The 23,836-nt window shown below is 31.9% G+C and overlaps 1 protein-coding gene across 10 annotated transcripts in view; it reads right to left on the bottom strand.

The window, feature by feature from the left end:
- Window positions 1-23,836, bottom strand: part of RBFOX1 (RNA binding fox-1 homolog 1) — a 370,086-nt gene that overhangs the window by 107,078 nt on the left and 239,172 nt on the right. For 7 of the 10 annotated variants that reach the window (XM_074196334.1, XM_074196333.1, XM_074196336.1 and 4 more), the window contains 4 exons: window positions 15,822-15,965; window positions 9,851-9,904; window positions 2,306-2,398; window positions 606-666 (listed from right to left, as the gene is read on the bottom strand). In XM_074196334.1, coding sequence (XP_074052435.1) covers window positions 606-666; window positions 2,306-2,398; window positions 9,851-9,904; window positions 15,822-15,965 — 352 coding nt within the window. The remainder of the gene's footprint in view (window positions 1-605; window positions 667-2,305; window positions 2,399-9,850; window positions 9,905-15,821; window positions 15,966-23,836) is intronic. The other 3 variants (XM_074196337.1, XM_074196340.1, XM_074196339.1) reach the window with 1 other exon arrangement.

Here is a 23,836-nt window from a genome sequence, read left to right as displayed (position 1 = left end):
ATAATGTGGAAGGGGTATTTAATATGTAGGGAGATCTCCTTCTTTTTCCTTCTCTCCTCCTGTTACAGGGACAACCATGATATATGTCATAATAGCACTTGCTTGCAAAGTCTATTCTTTTCACTTAATTTAGGCAAGCTATACCCATTGTGATTCTACCCAAATAAAAATAGCTAGGGACTAGAGCACAATATCAATCAAATGAGCTTGAAATCAGGGCCAAATTCTACTCTATATTCAAATTCTATTCTGTAATAGTGTTCTGAGAAAGTGTGAAAGAAACTAAAAGGTAGGGGGAAAAAAGAACTTTTCCTTCTATTTTCTTACTTCTAGCAACTATTCTGATCCTACAGTAATGAGAATATCATCCAATGAGACCACCCTGGAGAGGTTGAAAAGATTATGTGCTTAACTTGACCACCAAATGGACAGTTTCCCTATAAATCACCCCATTTATTCATAAGATAACACTATATCAAATTGTAAAATAAAATGAATTCCAGTGATGAGAGAGAGACATGCCCAGCTTAAACTTCTCTATGTTACTTATGTTTTTTATTCAAAGGAAGAACATAACTTCTCAGGTAAGGTATAACTATACTTACCATTTGTATAAGGGTTGACAGTCTTTTTATTTGTCATTACACGTGCTGTAGCATTATTTACCTAAGTACATAGAAAATCAAATTACTACATTTTGCTGAGCAAGGTTGTAATTCTATTAATTGCATGCATTATGGCTACTAATATTCATATAAAATGCAATTTAATTTATAAAAGGCAGTAGGTGCATAACAAAATCATACTATTTATAACTACATTTATTTCATAACCATTTAAACTTACAAATCATTTCAATAAAGCAACATCATATCATTTAAAAGTTTAATAAAGAGACATTAAAAGCAAATTAAAAGGTACTGCATAATTGAAGATTAAAAAGCATGCGTGTACTCCATGATAACACTGAAACAATAAATATTTAAAAACAAAAAAAATCTCTCATATGAAGGAACATGCAGTGAAGTAGAAGGGGAAGAGACAAGGTACAAGGAAACAGAAAATGTTCAAAAAAGGGACAAACAAATTTTAGCAGTGTGCAACATAACCCTTTAGAAGATAAGTATCATTGGAAAAGCAACATCTAGCATTCAACACTGGAAACAAGAGCCTTTTTCATTGCAAGAATTAACAAAATCATTCAAGCTTTAAAATCACAGCTAACAAAAGGATAAAAAGAGGGTGCATTATTTAACACAATATGGAGTTAACAATCTGAGTAAGATGTGCACCAAGTCATATCCTCAGTCCAGTCAGTGCCTCCCAGGCTTGCTTAAAACGTACACTCAATTACAGGCGTACCAATATCGAAAAAAATAGAGCATCAAGAAAACTTAATACAACAAGTCAAAAAAATTCACGTGGTATATATATATATATAGATAGATATAGATATAGATATAGATATCAGCGCTAAATACGTGAAACGGCAGATGGACTTCTCCACTTACCATTCAGCACCATCGCCAGCATGGGTATGTATACAGTTACCATGGTTACTGAGAGTTTGGTGAGGGGCCTAAGCGCTACCGTCGAGGGGGAAAATGAAAGGCAAAATATGCAACATCTTACTCCAAGACTACAGCATTTTCAATTGGTATTTTTTTTCTTTTTAAAATTCTAACAATTATAATCCTATGGCAGTGTTGAGGGGGATCCAGTGGTAGAAAAAGCAGGTTCTTTTACACATTTTATTGATCCCCCACTTTTTTGCTTCTAGAGAGGGCACAGGCTGCTACTCCTAAAAACATGCCTGTTGATTACCCTAATTTTTCTTTAATAAACAAAATGTACACAAATGCTTTTTTCTTCTATTTTTTTAGTAATGCTTTGTGTTTCCCAATTTGCTTTAAAAAAAAAAGCCACTGTGGATCCCTCGTCAACCCTGCAGCAGAAAAAAAAAGCTGCTTGGTTTTGGTTTGCTCTGTCATGCTTTTCTATTGTTTGGAATCTACTGCACCCATTGATTTACAAAACATTGAAAATAATAAGTTCAAAAGATTAAGCTTTCATTTGTCTCATTTCTGTCATCCACCTTTCAGCAATAAGAATGAGAATAATAAAATAAAGTAACAAAACAAAACAAGTAAGGCCAGATTTCCTTTTTTATATATAAATATATATAAAACAATGGGAAGGGGGAGGGGCGCACACACAGGACACCAATGATGCATCTGAAACAACGTATGAGAGTGAAGCAGACATTTATCAAAAAGATGAAAAGGAAAATATTTTGAACATGCACCTCGATTTTACGGCCCTCTACCACGGTGCCGTGTAATTTCTCCCTCGCCCTGTCCGCATCGGCACTATTTTCGAAAGTTACGAAACCAAATCCCTGCATGCAGGAGGGAGAAGGGGGGAAAACAACATGCACATTATTATTTCAATCAATGATCACTTTTTAAATGTTCTCTCCATTTAATTTCTATCTCTTGTCCTTGCTTCATTTCTGTAACATGCAAATTAGAGAAATTATAAAAGTACTAAAATGTGCAATAAGTAAGAGATATAAATGTGAACAAGTTTCCTCTCTTTCACCAGTTAGATATACCCTCTAAAGAATTCAAAGAATACCAAAAATACCTTTCTAAATGTCACTACAGAGGAAAATAAATCTAACAGAAAGAAAATGAGATCAAAATAAATTTACAGTGTCTTCACAGAGAATAAACTGAAATAATGAGAAGATAAAGGGAACCACTTTTTGACATGCAGATCTTAAAAGAAAATAAATTAAATTAAATTGTGCACAAAATTCAACACTGAATGCCAGTATACTCTAAAACATTGCCTACAGAGTCATGCTGTGTGGTTGTAAGAACATTTCTTCTTCATGCAACACTAGGGTTATTTAATTTTTTGTCAAATGCTATACAGCCTTTACTTATTAAAAATAAATTAAAACCCTCACAAATGAAAGATCTTTCATAATAAAGCTTAAATATTTTAACTTAATAAACAAAAATCACTTAATGTGAATATAAATTTCAACTAAGAATGCAAATAGATCAAGGAATATTTTAGCATTTTAAATCAACACCTTTATTAGGTCATGTACATGCAAGTTCAATTGCCTACTATCTTTACTACCTTATTAGCAGAAGAGAAATGCTTGTATTTGCTGAGTAGTTTTGAGACACTGTTATTACATAAATCAATTCTTCAAGAAAATATGAATACATTTATCTAGAATACATTATTTATAATACATATATATATATATATTTCAGCTCCTCCTCTGTTGCTCATAGTTGATTTATTTAAAAGCACATTACTGGAATATTTTTATTTTAATATTATAGCTTCATTAATTAATATAACTTAAAATTGCTAAAATACATGCATTTCTTCCCTAGTACTGCTACCTAAATAAAGCCCTCCCCCAACATGGTACTGTTTTTGAAACCCTAAAAAAATATGCATATTATGTTCAGAAACCTACTCCAACCCTTTGAAACAACTCCATTATAAACTGGGACTAAATACATTGCAGATTTAATATTATTATTGTTAATAATTAATGTTGTTTTTAGAATTGATAGGACTTTATATTGGACAAGATATGTCCAAAAATGGGTTAATGAATTAATCATTTAGTCTAGATATTTTTATTATATTTAGAGGTTGAATTCAACCATCTAGGTATTCAGAGACCAAAAAAAGGAACCTAGAGCCTACCTTAAATATAAGGACCACAAGATCTATACTGTATAATTAGAATGAAAGGTAGAATGATTCCATGTGTTAAGTAATTTAATTATGGCGTGGTATTAAAATAAAGCCAAAATCAATTTTTTAATGTCCTCATATATTGGTGGGTCAGCTATCAGCTTTCTCTTCCATGACCAAATTAAAATTTCAGTCATAATACAAATGTTTGCTTTAGTTACATGGCCAAATTAACTAAGCAAGGATATGTGGATAATTCTATTGAATTTTTGTGTTACTACTAAAAAAAACCCCAACAACTTTAAGCAAATGGTCCTATATATGATGACTCAACAATTTCATTTTTTTTGTAAAAAAAAAGATTTTTCTATGTGAAGAATGACATTCTATTTCACATCAAATTTTCAAGACAAGACTTTCCAATTCTGAGATTTATAGATTACCTGGCTCAATATTCTCTTAAATATACTTATGATATTCAAAGTTGGGGACTAAGTTTTTTATAATGCTACCTTACTTCTATGACAAATCAAAGTGACCCACAAAGAAAGAATCAGCAGGATACAGCCAAGGTGGTGGCATGGAGGCAGGAATTCCCAGAAACTGCCCCCCCAAAAAAGAAAGAAGCAGGCAGAGAGGTGTATGATTTTAAAATTTCTCTGATTTAAATCTAAGTGAAAAGTATTAGAAAGGAAACTCCTACTATATAATCTGCAAACTAAATTGGTTTCAAATGGATGTGATGAATTAATGTTTGATTTTTTTCTATGGCTCAACATTCTCAAGAAAAAAATATCAGTTCCAAGAGATTGGACTGGGCAGTAGAAGCTAGGCAGATTTGGTATTAGAGATGTTCAATGATAATATGCCCCAGAAAGAAGAACAAAATTAAAATTTTGATTTCATGAAGAATGTTGCATCATTTTAGTCTTAGGTCCTGATTAGTGTGAATAATGAATTATAGTCCTACTGCAGGCATTTTGAATTCAAACTATTATAACTTTAAATTATATAGAAAAGGGTAATTGGTTCCAGTCCAATAGAAAAATCCAGGGCAAGTTCAAATAATGCAACCACTTCAGAAAATTATTATTCACACAAATTGGGATCTTACTCTGCTCCATTCTTTCAGCCAAAAGGATTCAAGGACTAAAAGATAACAGTAGAATTTTGTAAGTTTCTCAGACAGAGGCAAAGATAAATCTAGGGTAAACTGTCCTCCATTGGTTATCAAAAATCAGGTACCATATTATTAAGAAAAAAGATCTGCCAAATTTCTTACATTTGATAGCTGATGATAGTCCTGCATTTTGGGAGAAAAGAAATCTTTAGTCCCCCACGCTAGAACTTCCTATAGCTAGCTGCATAGTTAGTTAAAATGTTCTTGTTAATGAATATGTGGCCTTCCACTCAAATGGAAGGAGTAGGAAAGATTAAACTTGCTCTACCTTTATAAGATGAAATTGAAAAGTTCATTCATGCCAGATGACAAACACTTTTTCCCTGAGTAACATAAACAGAAATGTGGTGCTAAGACAAGAGAAGATGACAGTTTAGAAAGAGAGCTATCTGAAGAGCAGAAGAATAAAAGGCACTAGGGCTCAGTCTGACAGAACACAGGAAGGAAGTATTCAGGCAATTAATTTCCTGGTTATTAGCATCATTGGAGTCAAATTAGGTAACTCAGAATAAAAGGCGCATTGCTTATCCTGGATTATAAATGTATTCCTCTACTAAAGGATATAAGAAACTTCTAGCCGAAAATATCCCAGCTTGTCCTCCTTTTCAAATTTAATATTATAGGAGCATCTTTTTTTGCTGTTGAATGAAAATAAATTGTTTTCCTAGAAGACTGCAGCTTTCTGAAATGAAGAATGAATAGAATCTAAACTAAAACTAAAACATTCAATGGATTTCTTATTTCTGAGAGAGATATCACAGAAAGTATGGTGAAAGTCTGGGAACATGTGAGTCAAAGAAGTTTTTCAACATAGTAAGAATGTAAGAATGTGCTTATCAAAAATTTATACTGAACCTCCTTGGGGAGTTGGGGAGGGGGAGTTGTTGAAGAATTCAAAGCCTAAAACCTCAGGCAGATTGGTCCTGGGAATACAGTGAGGTATAAGTAAGCCATTTCTCTCACCTGTAAAATGTGAAAAATGAGCTAGATGATTTCAAAGGTTCTTTTTAGTGTTAAAGTGCTATTTTTCTATGATCATTTTTATATTTGTTATAATGTGAAATAATCTTTCTGAATATATTATTTATAAATATTGGTAGTTTTACTTACTACCACACTCCATTCTTAGAAAATTATTATTTACCTCCTAAAATCTATTAAATACACATACATATGTTGCTCTCTGCAATAAAAATAAAGTAAAATAGTAGATAATTTGAATTTTACAAACAAAATTAAATTATATTTCTATTAAGAATACTCACTATTCAAAACAACTTTGGAATTCATTACAAGCCAGGTCTAAATTTATGTCGTTGTTTTAAAAAACTTTATTTATTTTTACAACCTATTTTTACCAACTCCTACTTGTGTAATATTAATAAATATTAACGAAGAGAGATAGGAAAAAGGACCTGTAATTTCATTAAGGTGGTCCCAGTAAGGAAACTTCCTCTATCAGTGTAGGTTTTTATTTCAACTACAAGTAGTAATCTCAGAGAGTTGCCTAGATAGAATATCACAAGGTTAAGTAACCTGCCTAGGGACATATAGTTAGAGGAGATAGGATTTGAATCCATGTCTTCCAGTCTCCTAAAATCAACTCTCTATTCATCAAGCTGAGTGACTATTCATATGTAAATAAAATTTAGAATATATTCCTTAAATGATAACTTCCTCCTTTAATCCTAATGAAGGGCCCTAGATAAAGCTATTTACTCTATTAAGTAAATATTCAAAATTATTCAATCTGGTCTTCATCAGATTTACCTACTTGCTGACATCTTCCTAATATAAAATGATACCAATGATGCATAATGTTTCACCCCTTAAAATCAATAATTTACTCTAAATAAACTTATCTTCATCAAATGAAACTAATATCAAGTATCATTTAAAGGAAAATAAAATATCCCTGGGGATATAAATGCTCCATTTTAGAAAGTCACTCTTCTGTCTTTTCTGTCAGGAAAAAAGAATCCCAATAAACACACCTATAAGAGTAACTCTTTATTAGGGAACATATTGAGTGATTTACATTAAGAGAAACTAGTTTTAATGAATTTCAATGAAAAAAGGAAGTTCTACTAAAATACATTTAAGATGCAAATGTAAATGAGTTTGTTTCTAAAGTTTCTTGTGACAGGCAAATCACAGAAATGATGGTAGCCTTAAAAATAGCAGCATCATTGTACTTTCTGAATTGCAAATGATATTTCTCTGATGTTCCAAAACAGAGAAGAAAAAGCAGACTTATGAATAAAATGTGTTATATGTATTTTATACATTGATAGCTATATGTTAATGTGTTTATACTTATTTATATACACACACATATACTGGCAAAAAAAGCAGAAAATGTTTTGTAAAAATTAAACAAATGCAATTCTTGAGACATGGGTTTAAGAAGAAAAACCTGTAAAAATCTAACTTAGGCTTTGACATTTTTTGCCAGTACATTAATGAGACATGAGTAAAAAGTTTGCAAAAAAACAATGTAATTCACTCTAAGGTAAAAGTCTTCTGAAATGCTTCTTAAATATCTGAGATGAAAATCTATGACTTAAAGGTCAGAGGTCAAAATGACTGAACTGTTAGGAAAATGACTATAAAACATTTGACACGGTAGCCATCTATGATTGAGTTTTAAAGGCAGCAGAAGGGAAGGCAATAATGAACCAATTTCTCAATCTTCCATATTAATAAGCATTATTTGTACTGTGGTTGGGAAAGAGTACTACTTCCCTCAGTATTCTTCTTTGGTTAATTTTTTGTCTGTTTAGAAGGGAGATTGGTGTATCTCTTAGAGCAGTGTGGTCAAACTCAAATAGAAAAAGGGACTACTACTCGGTATGTAAGAATGTCTATGGGATGTATACGGACCTATAATATAATATTATATCTGTTTTATTTTATATTTATTTTTTATTTGTTAAATATTATTTAATTTGGCTATATTAATATGGTATTATATTATAATAATATATTATAATGTTAATATTTATGAAATATTTTCCAGTTACATTTTGATCTAGTTTAGACTTCCATTGGAATATTGTAGGCTACTGGTGACCTGCAGGCAACATATTTGGCATCTCTCTGTTAGGCATACAGTTGAATAAAGGAATAATGCTTTTTTCTTTCTTTGAGGGGTTAAACACAAAAGAGTTGACTGTGGACCAACTTAGAATCAACTCTTTTCCACACTACCTATGATAGAGCCTGGACTACAGCTCATTTCTGACTCTGTGGCCCAAGAAGTTTAAAAAAATAGAGTATGCATTGTCTGATAGGTGATTCCTTGCTATAGAATTCATTTGTAGTTCATAAATATAAAGACAGAAAGATCACCATTTGTTCCATCAATTTAAGGGAAAACAGAAATGAAAAATAACTTGGTCTCAGAATTTTAAAAGGAAATGACTTTGGGAAATTGAACAGTGCTTTTAATGACCCTTTCACCTGTTTACAATAAAGAACCATCTTTTTAGTATCAATAACCTTTTTGGTAATACTCTATTACTATCAGTCAAAGAACAGTATGGTTTCCAAATACTTAAAATTGTGGATCACCCCACAAAAAAGAGAAAGGTTTATGGGTGGTGTGATGAGGCAATGACATTACTAATGAAAGATTGTTAAGAAGTGCATAATTAAACTATGAGAAATATGTATGAATAGAAAAAGAAATGAAGCAATCATGTAGTCAGAAGAATAGATAATTTGATATTTTTCCAGTATGCTACAGTGACAAATGAACATATAGCCAATAGATCATATATGTTGTGTGGACTTTCATGGAAGATTTTACATGTGGATCTAGATGAATCTCACTAGAAGAGATGGCATGGATGGGTTGCCATCTGTACTACTGAAGGTGGATCATAGATCCATCAAGATATTTTAAAATATGGAAAAGAAAATTGGACTTGAAATTTCTAATACTTTAAATCACAACCTCCTCCCTTATACTTTTCCTATTTTGCTTAAGAAAGAACTTATGCCTTGGGGGAAAAAGGAAACATCAAAGTTACACCCTTTCAAGTTGCAAAAATATTGTTCAATAAATTACTTAAATCATTTTCTTAAATGATAACTATGGTATTGTGATAGGAAGAGAATATCTGTAAAAATAGTTTGTCTATCATCTCCTCCTAGAAATAACTGGACTATGAGTATTCGTTCACTATGAAACTAGGACTGTTTCCTGAATAAAGGACCTGATTGCTTTTATATGAATGTAAAAACACATGGAAGATTATAGTAGAAAAATTAAAGTAAAATGGGAATAAAAATTGTCCCTATATATTTTGAGAAAGAGATTTCAACTAGTTGTTAACCCAGGAAAAACTGACAAAAAGGAAAATGGAGAAGTTTGATCTTCTTTAACAAAAAATAATTTTATAGTAGCTTTTCACTAAAATATTTGATCATATTTTCAACCCCCAAAGAGTTTATCAAAAAATTCGGGTTCCTAGTAAACATGAAGTAACAATAAGAAATTCAAAATAAGAATCCACATAGTACAAATTTAATTGTATTCAAAGGGTTGGTGTATTAGAGGTTTCTTTACTATCTAGGAAAAGAACTGCACTTCAATAATATGGGGGGAAATCACATTACCAAAAAACTTTCTCATAAAAATGCTAACTCATTTTCATATAAAGTCACCCCTAAAAGATAAAAATATATAAGCATAAACTATCATTATTATTTTAAAGCACAAATAATTTTCAGCGAAAATGTTGACATAATCAACTAAGCTAGACTCCATAAAGTTCACAATTTTTTGGAAACTGAGTAGTTCTCTAAAGTTATTTTCATTAAATTATAACTTAAAAAACATTCTAAACTTTTATTACATCAGTGCAGTTGTTTCCCCCTTACACATAAAAATACTTTAACCTAAAATATCCTAGAATGAATTAGACAACTTACCTTTGAGCCTCGCTCATTAAAAATTATTTCAACATCTAAGATTTTACCAAATTGCTGCAAAGAAACAGAAACATATAAACATGAGCAAATGAAAGCATATCATACTTTACAAACTGACAATTATTTCAGAGTATGAAAATATTGGTATTTTAAAGGCATAAACTTTATTTAATACTCTACAGTTAAAGGTGTGATTAGCACAGAGAAGAAATACAACCAAAACTGCTAAATTCCCATATTATGAAATTCTGCAGCAAAATTGCTAGTCTAATGGAGATGACATATTTGCTAATTAAATACAAAAAAAATGATGTTAGAAATGGTTTAGCAGCACTGACCTATTTCATTTTTCAGTGGAAAAAAGTCTTTTGACAACTGGTTTTCAGTTTGGCAATTGATATGTGATAGCATGACCCTTTCCACATACATAACAGCCAAAACAAGGTTGCAATGACATTGGAAGGCCTGGTTGTTCACATGAAGAAATGAGAATTACACTGATGATCCTGACCATACCCAAAAATATGAATATAGCTCTTATTTGTCTTCAGGGTAAACACTACCTGACATGGCACAATTCTTTTATTATTAGAAATATAATCTTTAAAACTATCAGAATAGCTGAAATGGAGCTCTATGAGAATTCAACCTCTTAGTATTTATTTACCTATATGTGAGACCTAAGACCTAGAATAGATTTATTAATGCTGAAAAACTTAAGAATACATTCCAGTGTATGTTTGATCCCTACTGTAAAAGGAAAATACTCAGTTAAAAAGTGATATAGATGGATGATATCAATATTAAATAACTCCCAAATTTCTCCTTGACTTCAAGACAGTTCCCAATAAAATACTTTTCTTGACATTTTGTCAAGACAGTTTTATTTCTCAAGGACACACCAACTAGGGATATATTAAGTGACCACAAAGTCATCCTGGAATGTAAGAGAGAGAGAGAGAGAGAGAGAGAGAGAGAGAGAGAGAGAGAGAGAGAGAGAGAGAGAGAGAGAGAGAGAGAGAGAGAAACAAATTAAAGTTAACTATACTTTTTATGATGATAAACAGCAATTTGACCAATTTATGAGTTTCTTTTTCTTATTTCTGCTTTTATTTTACTCTATGTGTGTCCTTCTCTGTTTTACCTGGTTTATAAACTACTCTCTAACCCAGGTATTCTTCAGGAAGCAGGTAATCACCAAGTCGAAGTTAAAAAGAATAGGGAAAGTCCATTTGACAAAGACAGTGAAGAACAGATAAGACCACATATGGCTAATGCACATTCTCTCTACAGAGAGAAGCACTAAGAAGCTTAGAACAAGATCTGGCAAAGCAAGTCAACTATGTAAAAACAAATCAAGATGATTCTACAATTGGAAAATGTAAACACTTCTTTGCAATGTATGGTACAAAGCAGGGTTAAACTACTAGACTGCATACATTCAAAAAATATTTTTCATAGATGTAGAAAGTGAACCTGTTAAAATCAAATTCCTTTAAAAGTTAGGAATGAAACATATTTAATGTAGGACAAAGTTAAGTATGTTATTTTATTTCAGAAAAGTGGGTCTCCTTTTTTTAAATGTAATTATTAAAGGCACTCAAAAATATATTTTTTCAGATAAAGTAGTCATTCTTTGAAGAAGAGAAAGATTAAGGCACTAAGGATATTACATTTATAAAAATAAATGTAAGCTAAACTACAAATTTAAAAACTCCACATTTCTTATATTTAGATTGAAAATGTGTCAATTGAACAACTTGACCAGAAATGACGCAAGGAATTTATTAATCATTTACAAGGGGAACTAGTATTAATTCCTACTGCATGTATGTCTACTGCATTTATAACAATCTCTAAAGAAAAAGAGAAAAAATGGATTTGACTTTGAATATTTCACAATTTGCAAACAAATGAAGACCTATAGGTTTAGAAAACATTCTTCTGTTTTCTTTTTTGGTGTTCTGAATTTCACCAGTGGGAATTTTTTAAAAATATCATTCAGCTATTTGAAATAAAGGATTTGCCTTTCAACAGAAAATTTGCAATTTTACATTAAAGACTAACTTAATGTCTTATGGCCTCTGTTACTCAGAAGCAATATATTTTTTCTACTACCTAATTAGAATATAGGAAAGACACTTATAAATTAATCTCAGGAATGAGAAAATAGAAAAACATGTATTTATGAATGTAGAAATCATAAATAAGTGTTCCCTACTTCCAGTAGATCAAAGGTCATTCAATGACAGTTCTCTCAGAGGATATAATAAAACTCAGGAGTTAGTAAAGACAGAAAAAAACAAACAAAAACCCAAATAGAATGATTCTGTAGTTAATTTGATCAATAATGCTGGGATTCTGTAGTTAATTTGATAAATAATAAGTTACTCTTCAACTTTTTAGTTATGTGGGTAAAAGAATGATACCTCATTCAGACACTATAATATCTAGAGCTATTGAGACAAGTAATAGAAGAATGATAGAAAGCTTAATTGAGAAGTTTTTGAGTAATGATATAAAGACAGCTGGCATATTTTCGATGTAAATTGACACTATACAAGACAAAGACATAACTGGTGTTTGCTCAATAATGCTATTATGCTATATCTCAGACTACATAAAAACATTCTGTTGAATACATCAGAACTTTAACTAAAAACTTCAAAACAAGGAGTAGAGGAAAAGTATATATCAAGCAGCTGTAGATTGACTTGGATCGAATAATATTTTTGTGAAAAGCCACAAAAGATGATAAATCAATATAGCAATAAAAAATTCCTAAAGTTAGCTTAAAGCATTGCACATCATGACTAAGCGAAAGAATCTTCTAGGCCAATTTCTGTGTGAGATCAAATAAATATTTTTAGTATCTAGTTATTCTAAATGCAATTAAAGTATCCAAAGAGACCATCTCAATACACTTAAAAAATGAGATTTGGGTAAAAAAAAATGAAACAACTATCATATACATTTTTCACTAATAAGATAGTGGTTACAAGATGTAATTTTACATGTTTTGAAAGTCACATAGTTCATTAATAGAAATTTAAATAGAACATGTTCCTGGATAAAAGGCTTTAGCTTTGATAAGGAAAACAATATAAGGATACAATTAAAGTCAGTTAAATTTTTGAAACTGGACTCACTGCTCAGTAGTGAGTCAAAGTCAACTACAATTCTACAATAACAAAAGATGAAAATTACAAACTCTAAGAATAAATTGAGCAACAATCAATTCACTCCCTCCAGAATCAAGAAATTCTGGAATGATTCTTGATCAAGATCAAGATATTTTTTCAAAGGCAAATAAAGAATGTTAAGGAAGTTTTATTCTTCCAGAAGTACATAAAAGGTTGATGATACTTGTGATGATTAATATTCCTATTTGAAAGAGATGTGTGATTTTTGAATATGTAATAGATACTTATATAATTTGAATTATGCAGGGAATAACAACAGGTGAAGAGAAATTCACTTTAACTCACCAAATACTGGATGCCTACTCTATCCAAATCACTTTGGAAGATATAAAAAATGAGTGGGATAGAGTCCTTGCTTTTCAGGAGCTGAATAAGGTTTGTTTGGAATTCTCAAATAGGGAACATTATTTAATACACTATATGCCAAAGATTTAGTAAGTGTACCATTATTTCTACTACCTTCAACTCAAATCATCCTAGGTTTGATGCCATTGCTCTCTGCAAATGAAAAGAAGATTTCATTTGCTTTTTACTAATGAAAATATTTTCTGGGAAAAACTGCTTTCCTTCTACTTTCACTCATTACTTTGTTTCAAAGTTTGGAGAACTATTATCACCAATGATCAGATACTTCACCAATTTGGCAGCAGAGTATAAGACCCAATGTAGGTCCAGAAAGACTGCCTGCCTTTCAGGCTATTAAGCAACATGTACTACAAGACCCTTACTGCCCCCAAGCTATTTATTACCAGATTGGCAATAATTCATGACCTGTAAGTTATTATCTCTTGATCAAGGATAAGATGTCTATTAGGCATCTGTAGAAAGCCCTACAGTTTAAGACTGAAATTCTTCTATCATTAAAATTGTCTCAATAGTATACAGTTGTTTGACTTTCATTTTAATGTGTTGAACTGTTAAAATTAATTTTTGGCTTGAAAGTACCTAGGAATGCCTTTGTGTTTTAAAAGGGATGGAGTACTTTAAAGTGGTTATCATATAAGGAAGAATATGTATATATATATATATATATATACATATATATATATGTGTGTGTGTGTGTGCATGTATGTGTATATAAACATAATATACACATGCATGTGTACATGTATTTATATGTGTATGTATATATACTTAGGTATCCACTACTTGGGTAACTATAATAAATATTAAGTTTCTTGGTAACTACAGCATCAAGAAAACATATTAATCCTAAAACATAATATTATATATATATAATATACACATATACATATTTAATAGAAAATATCTATATATGTGTTCCTTTAAAATGTCAGAATTCAAGACTGGTTGTTTATATTTTAGGGTAAGTACTCTGTTGCTGAGTCAAGTACAGACTCAATGAAATATCTTGTATGTTTATTAAGAAAGAAAACAGACAAATCCTAGAGTTATTTAAATTGTGCTATATTTCTTCCCTTTCCAGAAATGATAGAAACTCTTCTTATACCCTCTTAGGTAAATAGATGATTGGTAGTTCCACCATCTGTTTCCATTATTCTCCTTGAATTCTTCCCTCTATCTCAGTCTTTACTTTAGAAGGGGCATATCAATAGTAACTAATAGAGACTTTGAAGGTACCCCCAAAAGAATGCATTCCTCCTGACTAGCAGGAGTGGGGGAAAAGACTATTTTTCCCTACTTGTTCTGCAGTGTTAAAGCCAAATTTAATAACTGTAGCTACTACCAAAAGATTAACAATGTTATGTAGTCATACTTATTCCCTTAGGGGTATTGAGTTATTGGAAATGTGCACAAAGGGCAAAGGAATAGTTCCCCACATTTAGTTGTCCACAACCCTATGAATAAACATAATTTAACTTTCAAAACCTTTACCATAGCCATTCCCTTATGGAAGATGGGATACTCCTCTTATGAAGTCTGAAGACTTATTAAGCTAAATTCAAAGAAAGTTCAAGGAATTATTGAATGATATTCATATACTGTGATTGAAAGCTTCATAGATTTTTACTTAAGTTAAAGTACAATTAGTATGGACACTTTGGAAACTCTTGTTCTACCTAAAAGAAAACAGTATTCCTCAGATGAAGGCAAAGGCATATAGCTCCAGCATAAATTCTTAAGATTTATCTTCATTTCAGCATTTTAGTAGAAGCATAAATGTTACATATAAATCCCAATTCTCCTTCCCTCCTAGGTAGAGAGTTGAGCATTCGATAACCATTATGAATCTTTAAGTTTCTTGGTGACTATAGTAACAAGAAAAATATTTATTAATCCTAAAACATAATATATGTACTATATATATATACATATATATCACACATTTTAGCCATCACATCATAATTAGATGACTAAGACAAAATGTATTCATTTTACAAATGCACTTACTGTCTTATAGGTTTTTTCTTTGTTTTAAAGTTGATGAGATTCAGGACCCCAATGTGACACTTGGGGATGCCCAGGCTGCAGATGACAATCCTTCTTTCTATCCCTCCATCCAGCTACTTACACTTAAAAGTGCTCCATAAGGATTTCAATGGTTCCATTATATCAAAATTCCTTCATGCAAATTTAGTTTAATTTTCATTTTTTTCTGGTTGACTCAAAGATGATGGAAAATGTATGGGAAATAAAAGAGAAAAGCCTAAGGGAATGAAGCCATCTAGGCATGGGCATTAGAACTTTTTCTGTGCCTCCTGAGTATTGTGTATGGAAGGTACTTATGTGAGGATGGGAATGCTGCTCCAAAAATGGATAAATGAAAACAGAGAGATGGGACTTACCCCAAACATTTGTCTGAGGTCCGGATCCCGGAATCTGAAGGGGATATTTGAGACATGAAGCCGCTTGGGCTGTGATTTGTTTTCTGTGTTTTCAGAAGGTTGTGTCTGAGGTTGGCCGTCAGTCTGTGCTGCATCATCTGTCTGCTAAAAGAACAAGAAAGAAACAAAGTAAAAGAGGTCTTCAGTATACTTTTAGTTTTGAAATCTATTTTCCATATCACCAAATAACAGACAAATGTGATGAATAAAGGAATCAAGTAAGGAAAGGTCTTCCTGAATTATGAAAGTTAGAAAAAGGGTCTGTTGGCTTTGCTCAATCCAATTTTAAGTGTCTAAGGCTGTGGCTATATCATTGCTAAGTCTGTTCAGATAAAGTATTAACTAAATTCAACAGGGGTTCAGGTTGAAAGGAGAAGCAGAAATGAACCAATGATTTGGCACTACATATACAAAAGCTGATCAACTGAATTAAGCATTTAAACAATGCTTTAAATAACTCAACACAGTCCTGTAAAAGAAGGATAAACTATATTTCCAATAACATATAAAATTTCATCCATCTGATGTAGGATCCTAGTTAATGAAAACATAAAGGAAAAGGAAAGCATGGCTTTGCTTTCATGACTCATTATTTTAAGCCTGCTGTTTAATTGTTCTTTTTTTAGATGTTTTTAATACAAATAAGATTTTTAAATGTCTTAATTCACCTAGTTTGGACCTACAATTATAAAGCACTTCCTCCAGTGGCTTTCTAAAGTAGTAGCCCATTCGATCTGGAGCTATTAATTTTCCAGATCTTATTTACAGAAATATAACTATTTTAAAAGTAAAACAAATCCAATCATGTATAGTTAATGTTCTACAGCAAATTTTCAAATAATTATATCTCAAAAATACCATTCATGAAGCCTCTATGATTCTTCCAGATGCTAGTGAGGGTCCTCCCTTCAAAAACCACCTTTATTAATTTTGCATGCTTTTTGAGGGGTCTATTTATATATGTACTATTTTCTCCCTTACTAGAATATAAACTTCTTGAAGACTAGTATTACTTCTGTCTTTATATTTCCAGGATTCAGTCCTATGAGTAGTGGGGTGACCAGTGGCTCAAGCTTTGGACCAGAAGTCAGAAAGACCTGAATTGAAATTTAACCTCAGATAATTACTAGCTGTGTGACCCTGGGCAAGCTACTTAACTTTTTAGGCCTGTAAAATGAGCTGGAGAAGCAAATTGTAAATTACTCTAGTATATTTGCCAAAAAAAAACCACAAACTGAACAACAAAGTCCAATACCTGGAGCACAGGCAATTAATAAATGTTCAATGTTTGAAACAAAGTTAGTATATTTCTAATTAATTTTAACTGGCATCAGTTAGTTTAATGTAATCATGGCCTATCCCCAGATGTCAATTAAAATGTTCTTTTCTGATTCACTAATTTATATCTAGAATTGAAATTCCTCTGGGCTTGGTCCATAGGACCACAGGAGCTCTACAAGTGTTGTTAAAGATCCAACAAATTTCCTAGGAGGTCAGCAGTTCTATCTTTCACTTTGCTTAAACATGTACAGTTATTTAAAGCAATAACCTGAGCTGACATTATTTGCCTCTAAAGAGTCAGTATCATGCTTCCTCCACTGCATTTTTTCTTCCTGGTAACCAAAGGGGAAAGAGATTAAAGATATATATGGCAGAAACTTAACTATATATTTTCTCTCCTGTGACTAGAGCTACAAACCACACCCAAGTGGTAGAAAAATAGGTAGATAGTACAGCTGGGTAAGGAAGGATGGGATGCTACCCTGATGCAGACCCTAAATTTCATGATTAAGTGCAAGATAAGCAAAGTATTCATCCCAATATTCCATCTAGGACTCTTTAGTGCTTCTCTACTGATAAAAGACTACTAGCATCCCCTAAATTTGGTGCCATGTGACAAAGTTCTATTTACCCCATATAATGATATTTCTGATGAAGGGTGTTTCTGATATATATTTTTTCTTTCCCAAGAAAAAGAAAGTAACTTTCTATCCTAATCCTAAATGGTTAAGAAAAGCCCCTGCCTGTACCCCACACTTCTGCTAAAAAGTGCTTCTTAAATAATAAATGACACTACTTTTCGTAACAGAGGTACTCTTAACAACCTACAATTTTTACAAACTTCTTCAATAAGAAAGATCCTCAGAAACCCATTCTCATGTCTTATATTAAAGATCATATGTTGAAAAATGTAAACAAAGCTTTCAGAGATATAAAACCACTTCAAAATAACAAGTGAATCTAATTCAAGGATAAAGATGGAAAGTAAAAGACATCTTTAGGTCATAATTAAACAAAACAATATAAAACCTTATATTAATATATATATATGTAAGTATGTATATGCATATTTATATAAACTCATCTAATTATATATTGAGATTTTTAAATACAGCATTTTATAGGCTCCCTGAAAAATATTGGAGACCCACTCCTTTCCTTCATTTCCTAATTCCTCTATCTTGAACCTAGAGTTGGTAACATATCAAATATCTAGGGCTGTGGCACACACTTCAATCTGGGGATTAAAGGTACCTCAGTTACAGCTTTGTTGTAGAAACTATACTTTGAGGACATAGGGAGATGACATGTCTTCCTGGGCTAAGGACCTAATAGGCAACTTTTCTCAAGGGAAAGAGTGTATTACATGAATTGAAGGAAAAAATCAAGAACAAAAAGTATTTCTCAGAAGTAATACCTAAGAAAGAAGAAACTCAATGTAGTTTGAGACCCCAGGGCCCAACACTAATTCCTTGAAAATTAAAGTTCATTTTCCTCATTGGTAATAAGGTGACCAGTGATGCTGACCTAAAGAAACTACCTTTAATTCCTTCATTAGCATAGTACCAGGGATATAGTAAGCACTTGATACTGTTTTTCATTCATTCATTCTTCATCCATCCATTCATTCATTCAAAATCACTACTTAAATACAAATTAAAATTGCTTATTTCCTTTTTGAGAAGAGGTCTTACTTGTATTTAAATTTTACCACAACCACAGAATGTTTCAGTTTAATAAACCTAATTAGGAATTACAGAGATTATGATTAAACATATTAAATGATTAATAGCATTATGTCACTCATGTGAAAATTAAAATTAATCATCTTTAGTCAAACAGTACTTTGGAGAAATCTTTGTGTTGTTTTCTTTGATAAAAACATACAATGCTTAATTAATCATTTTGTAACACACATTTATACAAGTGTCTGTGAGTTAGCATATGTGAATATCTGTAAGCACTGCATAAGCCACAAGTGAGTGAAGACAGAACAGAAAAATGTTCTTAGAGTTTATTGTACGTGTGTTTTGTTTTTGTTTTTTCTGCTCTGGTTGTGTGAGTGTCTATGGGTACTGCACTGTTATGGCTCTCTTTTCTAGATATTTTACCAAGGAATAAATAAATAGACACACTCAAATTTCAATATCACATACATAAAAGAAAACTCATTGTCTTACAGAGAAACTCTATCCTCAGGTAGTTGATGCATTTTTGTTACATAAGGATACAACACTAGCATAATTACATAAAAATTAAAACTGGCGTGAGGAGAAAAATCTACCATTTCTTATACCTAGAAAAATTTTCTTCTTATGCTAAAGATAGTTTCTTTTTTAGGTTTTTTGCAAGGCAAACAGGGTTAAGTGGCTTGCCCAAGGCCACACAGCTAGGCAATTATTAAGTGTCTGAGACCAGATTTGAACACAGGTACTCCTGACTTCTGGGCCAGTGCTTTATCCACTATGGCACCTAGCCACCCCAAGATATAGGTTTTAATCGGATTATCTTGCTAATAATTGTAGGGTGAGATTCTTATTTGTTTATTGATGTCATTGGTTCAGGAAATGTCCCTAATACTATTCCTAGACACTACGTCTTTCCATCATTTTATTATACACTGACTCATCTAAAGTCAATGACAACATAACCCTAGAAAAATACTCTACAAACTACTACTGCTAATAAAAGAAATGATCATTAAAAACAACTTTGAGGTTTTAATACTTTGTATCCATAAAAATAGCAAAGATGGAAACAGTTCCTGCTTGGAGGCTGTGAGAAGTCATGCATATTAAATATTATTTTAAAAAATTTTATTATGAATTTAAAAAGCAGCATATGAACATTTCTAGCTACAAAGAATAGAAAGAAAATATAATATGTAACCATATGAAAATAAAAATTTTCATGAAAATCCTGATTTCATAACACTTCTAAACTCTCTTTCTTCCATAAATCTGCTGATGTTTTCAAGCTTCCAGCTGCAACATTATCATGACAGGAAGAAGGCTCCTTAATATGCAAGTGGATCCAATGGTTTTCCCCCAACGGTTTAACTGCAAGTTCCTGATTAAATTTCTTTTAAAAAACATAAAATATAATAGTAATAAAATTGTCCACTTTATTTCCCATTCTGAACTTTTTTTTTGCTCCCTTCTATGAATTTTTAAATGCTTTAAGGTTTGCAAAGTACTTTGTAAGTCATATCTCACTTTTTCTCCATAATCCTGAGTGTAGGCACCATCACTGTTAATATTTTATAGATGAAGAAATCGAAGCAAACAGAAGTTAAGTAACATGCCTTGGATCACATATTTTGTAAATGTCTGAGGCTAGATTTGAACTCTGGTTTTGCTGACACCAAGTGCAATGCTCTATTCATTATATTACATAGCTCCTACTCATACAGGAAAATATCTCCTACAGAAATAGCTTCCTTTATATAATGTACTACAGAAAAACTGTGTGTAAACATAAATTTATCATGAATGTATTCATTTTATTATTTAAAGGATCTTAGAAACAAAAGAATTAGATATTAACACAAATAATCAATTTCTTTGTTTTGTTGAATATTGAACCTATGATTTTTAAAGCAGTAAACATTATAATTATTAGATTAATCTTGATTTAAATTAATATTATTGATATTAAATTAATATCTTGATTTTGTATGGGTCTGATTATAAAGTTTCACTTTAATTATCCCAACAAATGGGTGCAAAAGGAATAAAACATTTACATATCGATTTTATAAATAAAGAAACTAATGGAAATGCCCAGCTCAGATATATTCCATAGATTGATAATTTTGTGTAAAATCATTTTTTTCTATTCTACTTTGTATATGGAAATTCTCATTACAAGTGACATTTAAGTTCAGAATAAAAACATCAAGAAATTTAATTTTCAAAGGGAAGAAATTACTTGCCCATTGTTATACAGATGTTAAGTGGTAGAACTGGAACTTCCCTGAATCTAAGCCTTTTTGGAAGGAATTTTAATAAGAACTGTGGAATGACCATGAGACTAGAGTTCAAGTCCTATTTCTGCTATTAACTACATATGTTACCTTTGGCAAATCAATTTTGCTGGACCAAGTGAAGTGATCAAATCATTTACCTTCAAAGTCCCTTTCAGGTCTAAACCCTCTCTATTCTCTAAGAAAAGAAACCACAAACTTGTGAATTAGACTCTGGAAAAGTAAGAATTTTCATAATAATCATGATTGCATAGCTTTTTCTCTTTATTCCTTAAATCTACTGGTGTTCTTAAGCTTCCAACTGCATTACAATGACATGAGGAAGTCTCCTAAACATATGAGTGGGTCCATAGGACTGCTGAACTTTCTGCAAAGGCTCAACTAAAGGTTTCTGAATAAACTCCTTACAAGGGAAATGTATTTTCTTGCTTTGGTCCTGTGATAAATACCTATCAGGATCTGAGATGTTTGCTGCAGGTATTTCTTAATAAACAAACTCCCCAGATACTTCTGTATGTTATCAATGCAAAGAAAACACCACTAGTTTTAATCTCCTGAAGATCACTTAGTGCCTTCACTAGGACTTTAATAAAGATCTGGGGGCCTCCTCCCTGTCCATAATCATTCCTAATTCAATGAATAGCTCAGAGCTACCAAAAACTAATCCCAGTGAAATTGGATTTGGGCATCGACCAATCCAGCAGTGACTATATCAAAGGATGAATACAGTCCTATAAAAATATGTGCCGTTTGGCTGCCCCTTTTAATTTTTCCTTCTTTCTTTGCTTATTAATACTCCTTGTCTCAAGTTTAGCATTCTAGTTATTTGTTAATATTCATATTTTCCTATAGATCAAATCTTGATCTTGTCTTGGGATAAAGTATGGATGTATAATGTATCAGAATGAAGATTTGATTGCTCTAGGCAAGTCCTAATTGCAGAAATTCTTTCTTCCATGTCAGGTCAGTAGCATTTCTGCAACTTAGGGTCCAAAATATTGTGAGAATTATTTTGAAGTTCTGTGACTTGATCAAGGTCACAGAGTTAGTGTGGTGAGAGATGGGAATTAAAGCCATGTCTTCCTCAGTCTCTATCCTCTATTACTTACATCATACTACCTCCCTAGGTCTGTGGATTATCATCAACTAAATCATATAAAAAATGGATTAAGGTTTTGGAGGCAGGACAAAGGGACTGTGGCATGGTGGTAATGACACAAGAGTATTCTTTTTGAGTTTTGAGATTGCTAACCTTATGAACACTGATCCTTATTTCTGCAACTTAGATAATAAATGTGAATTAGTTAAATGCCATATTCTAGGGTGACTCAAGGTCAGGAAATTACCTGTAAACAAAATTACCTATAAATAAAAAAATGGGTGGCTCAAAATGGATAGGTGCCATTGTGAACCAAAGAAATGGTAAAAAAAAAAATACCCATACAGAGAAGGGGCAGAGTCAAAGGACAGTCTCACTGCTCACTGCCCCTCCCCCTCTACACACACACACACACACACACACACACACACACACACACACACACAAACATATCCACTGTGCTTTACTTGAGCTACAGACAGAGAATAGAATTCTGCATCTAGGACATTTTAATATTTTAAATAAGAAAAAAATAGCAAGAGCAGAAAATAGTTTATTTTACAATTGTATATATATTTTACTCCAATTCCACCATTAGCCTCCTAAAAACCCAAGACATAAGAAGCTAATGGAACATTATTTTCCCCACCATTAGCCTATTGAATATTTAGTATTGTATCTATCCTACAACTTGTTTTTTTCATGCACAAGGTTCTTAAAAGTGATAAATAAAAAATGTAGTTTTGAAAAGCCAGCTGTTTCTTCCTCCTACACCAATCAAGTTATTTCTCTGAGAGAAAAGCTTGTGAATGTCTTCTAGGCATTATTTGATTAAGTTGACAATATTATGTGAGCAATGGTTGAGTACCCACTGTGCTTTACTTTTGACCAAATTGATTTGTGTAATGAACACTTGTTCAGTCTCTTCTCTAAGCTTGAATAGGGCTCTTGATTTAACCAGTAATGCTGGAAGCCAAGTGAATTTACAGCTCCCACAGTCACTCTCTCTCAATCTGGAGAGAATAGCAAGAGCAGTACATGAGCAAGCATAATTCAATCCATTGGGCTATAAGCTCAGAAAATAGTATCACAGAGCTCTGCAATATACCTATTTGATTTGATTTGTAAACCTGATAAAAAAGCAATCGAGAAAAGTTCAGGGAAAAAAATACATATGTTCTAAGCAAAAATGTAACCATATTGAATGTGTGCAAAGAACTGAAAAAAAATCATGCATACTAAATCAACTTCATACCTTACTCAGACAATATTGTGCATTCTTCAGTTAAAATGATGTAAGATTGTGAAAATTCATTTTCCATTTTTTAAAAGGTACCTTGGGAAAGAATTAAACCTAAGTTCGGTGTTTTCATGGAATACTACTTCAAAATTTACTGCCAAAGAATTTTGGCACATTCACTTGACTTTGACCCCCCCTTCCCCCTTGATTTCAGCTCTGTGACAAACAAATGAATTAATCACACTACTTTTGATATAGTTAATGTATTATTCCCCAGATATGTAGCACAAGCTTAACAGATATGTGTCATACAGTTTAAAAATACATCCAAATTCACTGAACTATGGGAAATTCAAGAAATATGGCCAATG

This window comes from Macrotis lagotis, chromosome 8, assembly GCF_037893015.1.
Source record: "Macrotis lagotis isolate mMagLag1 chromosome 8, bilby.v1.9.chrom.fasta, whole genome shotgun sequence".
Taxonomy (NCBI): Eukaryota; Metazoa; Chordata; class Mammalia; order Peramelemorphia; family Peramelidae; genus Macrotis; species Macrotis lagotis.
Note: the sequence above shows the minus strand (reverse complement) of the source record. Positions and strands in the feature narration are given on the sequence as shown.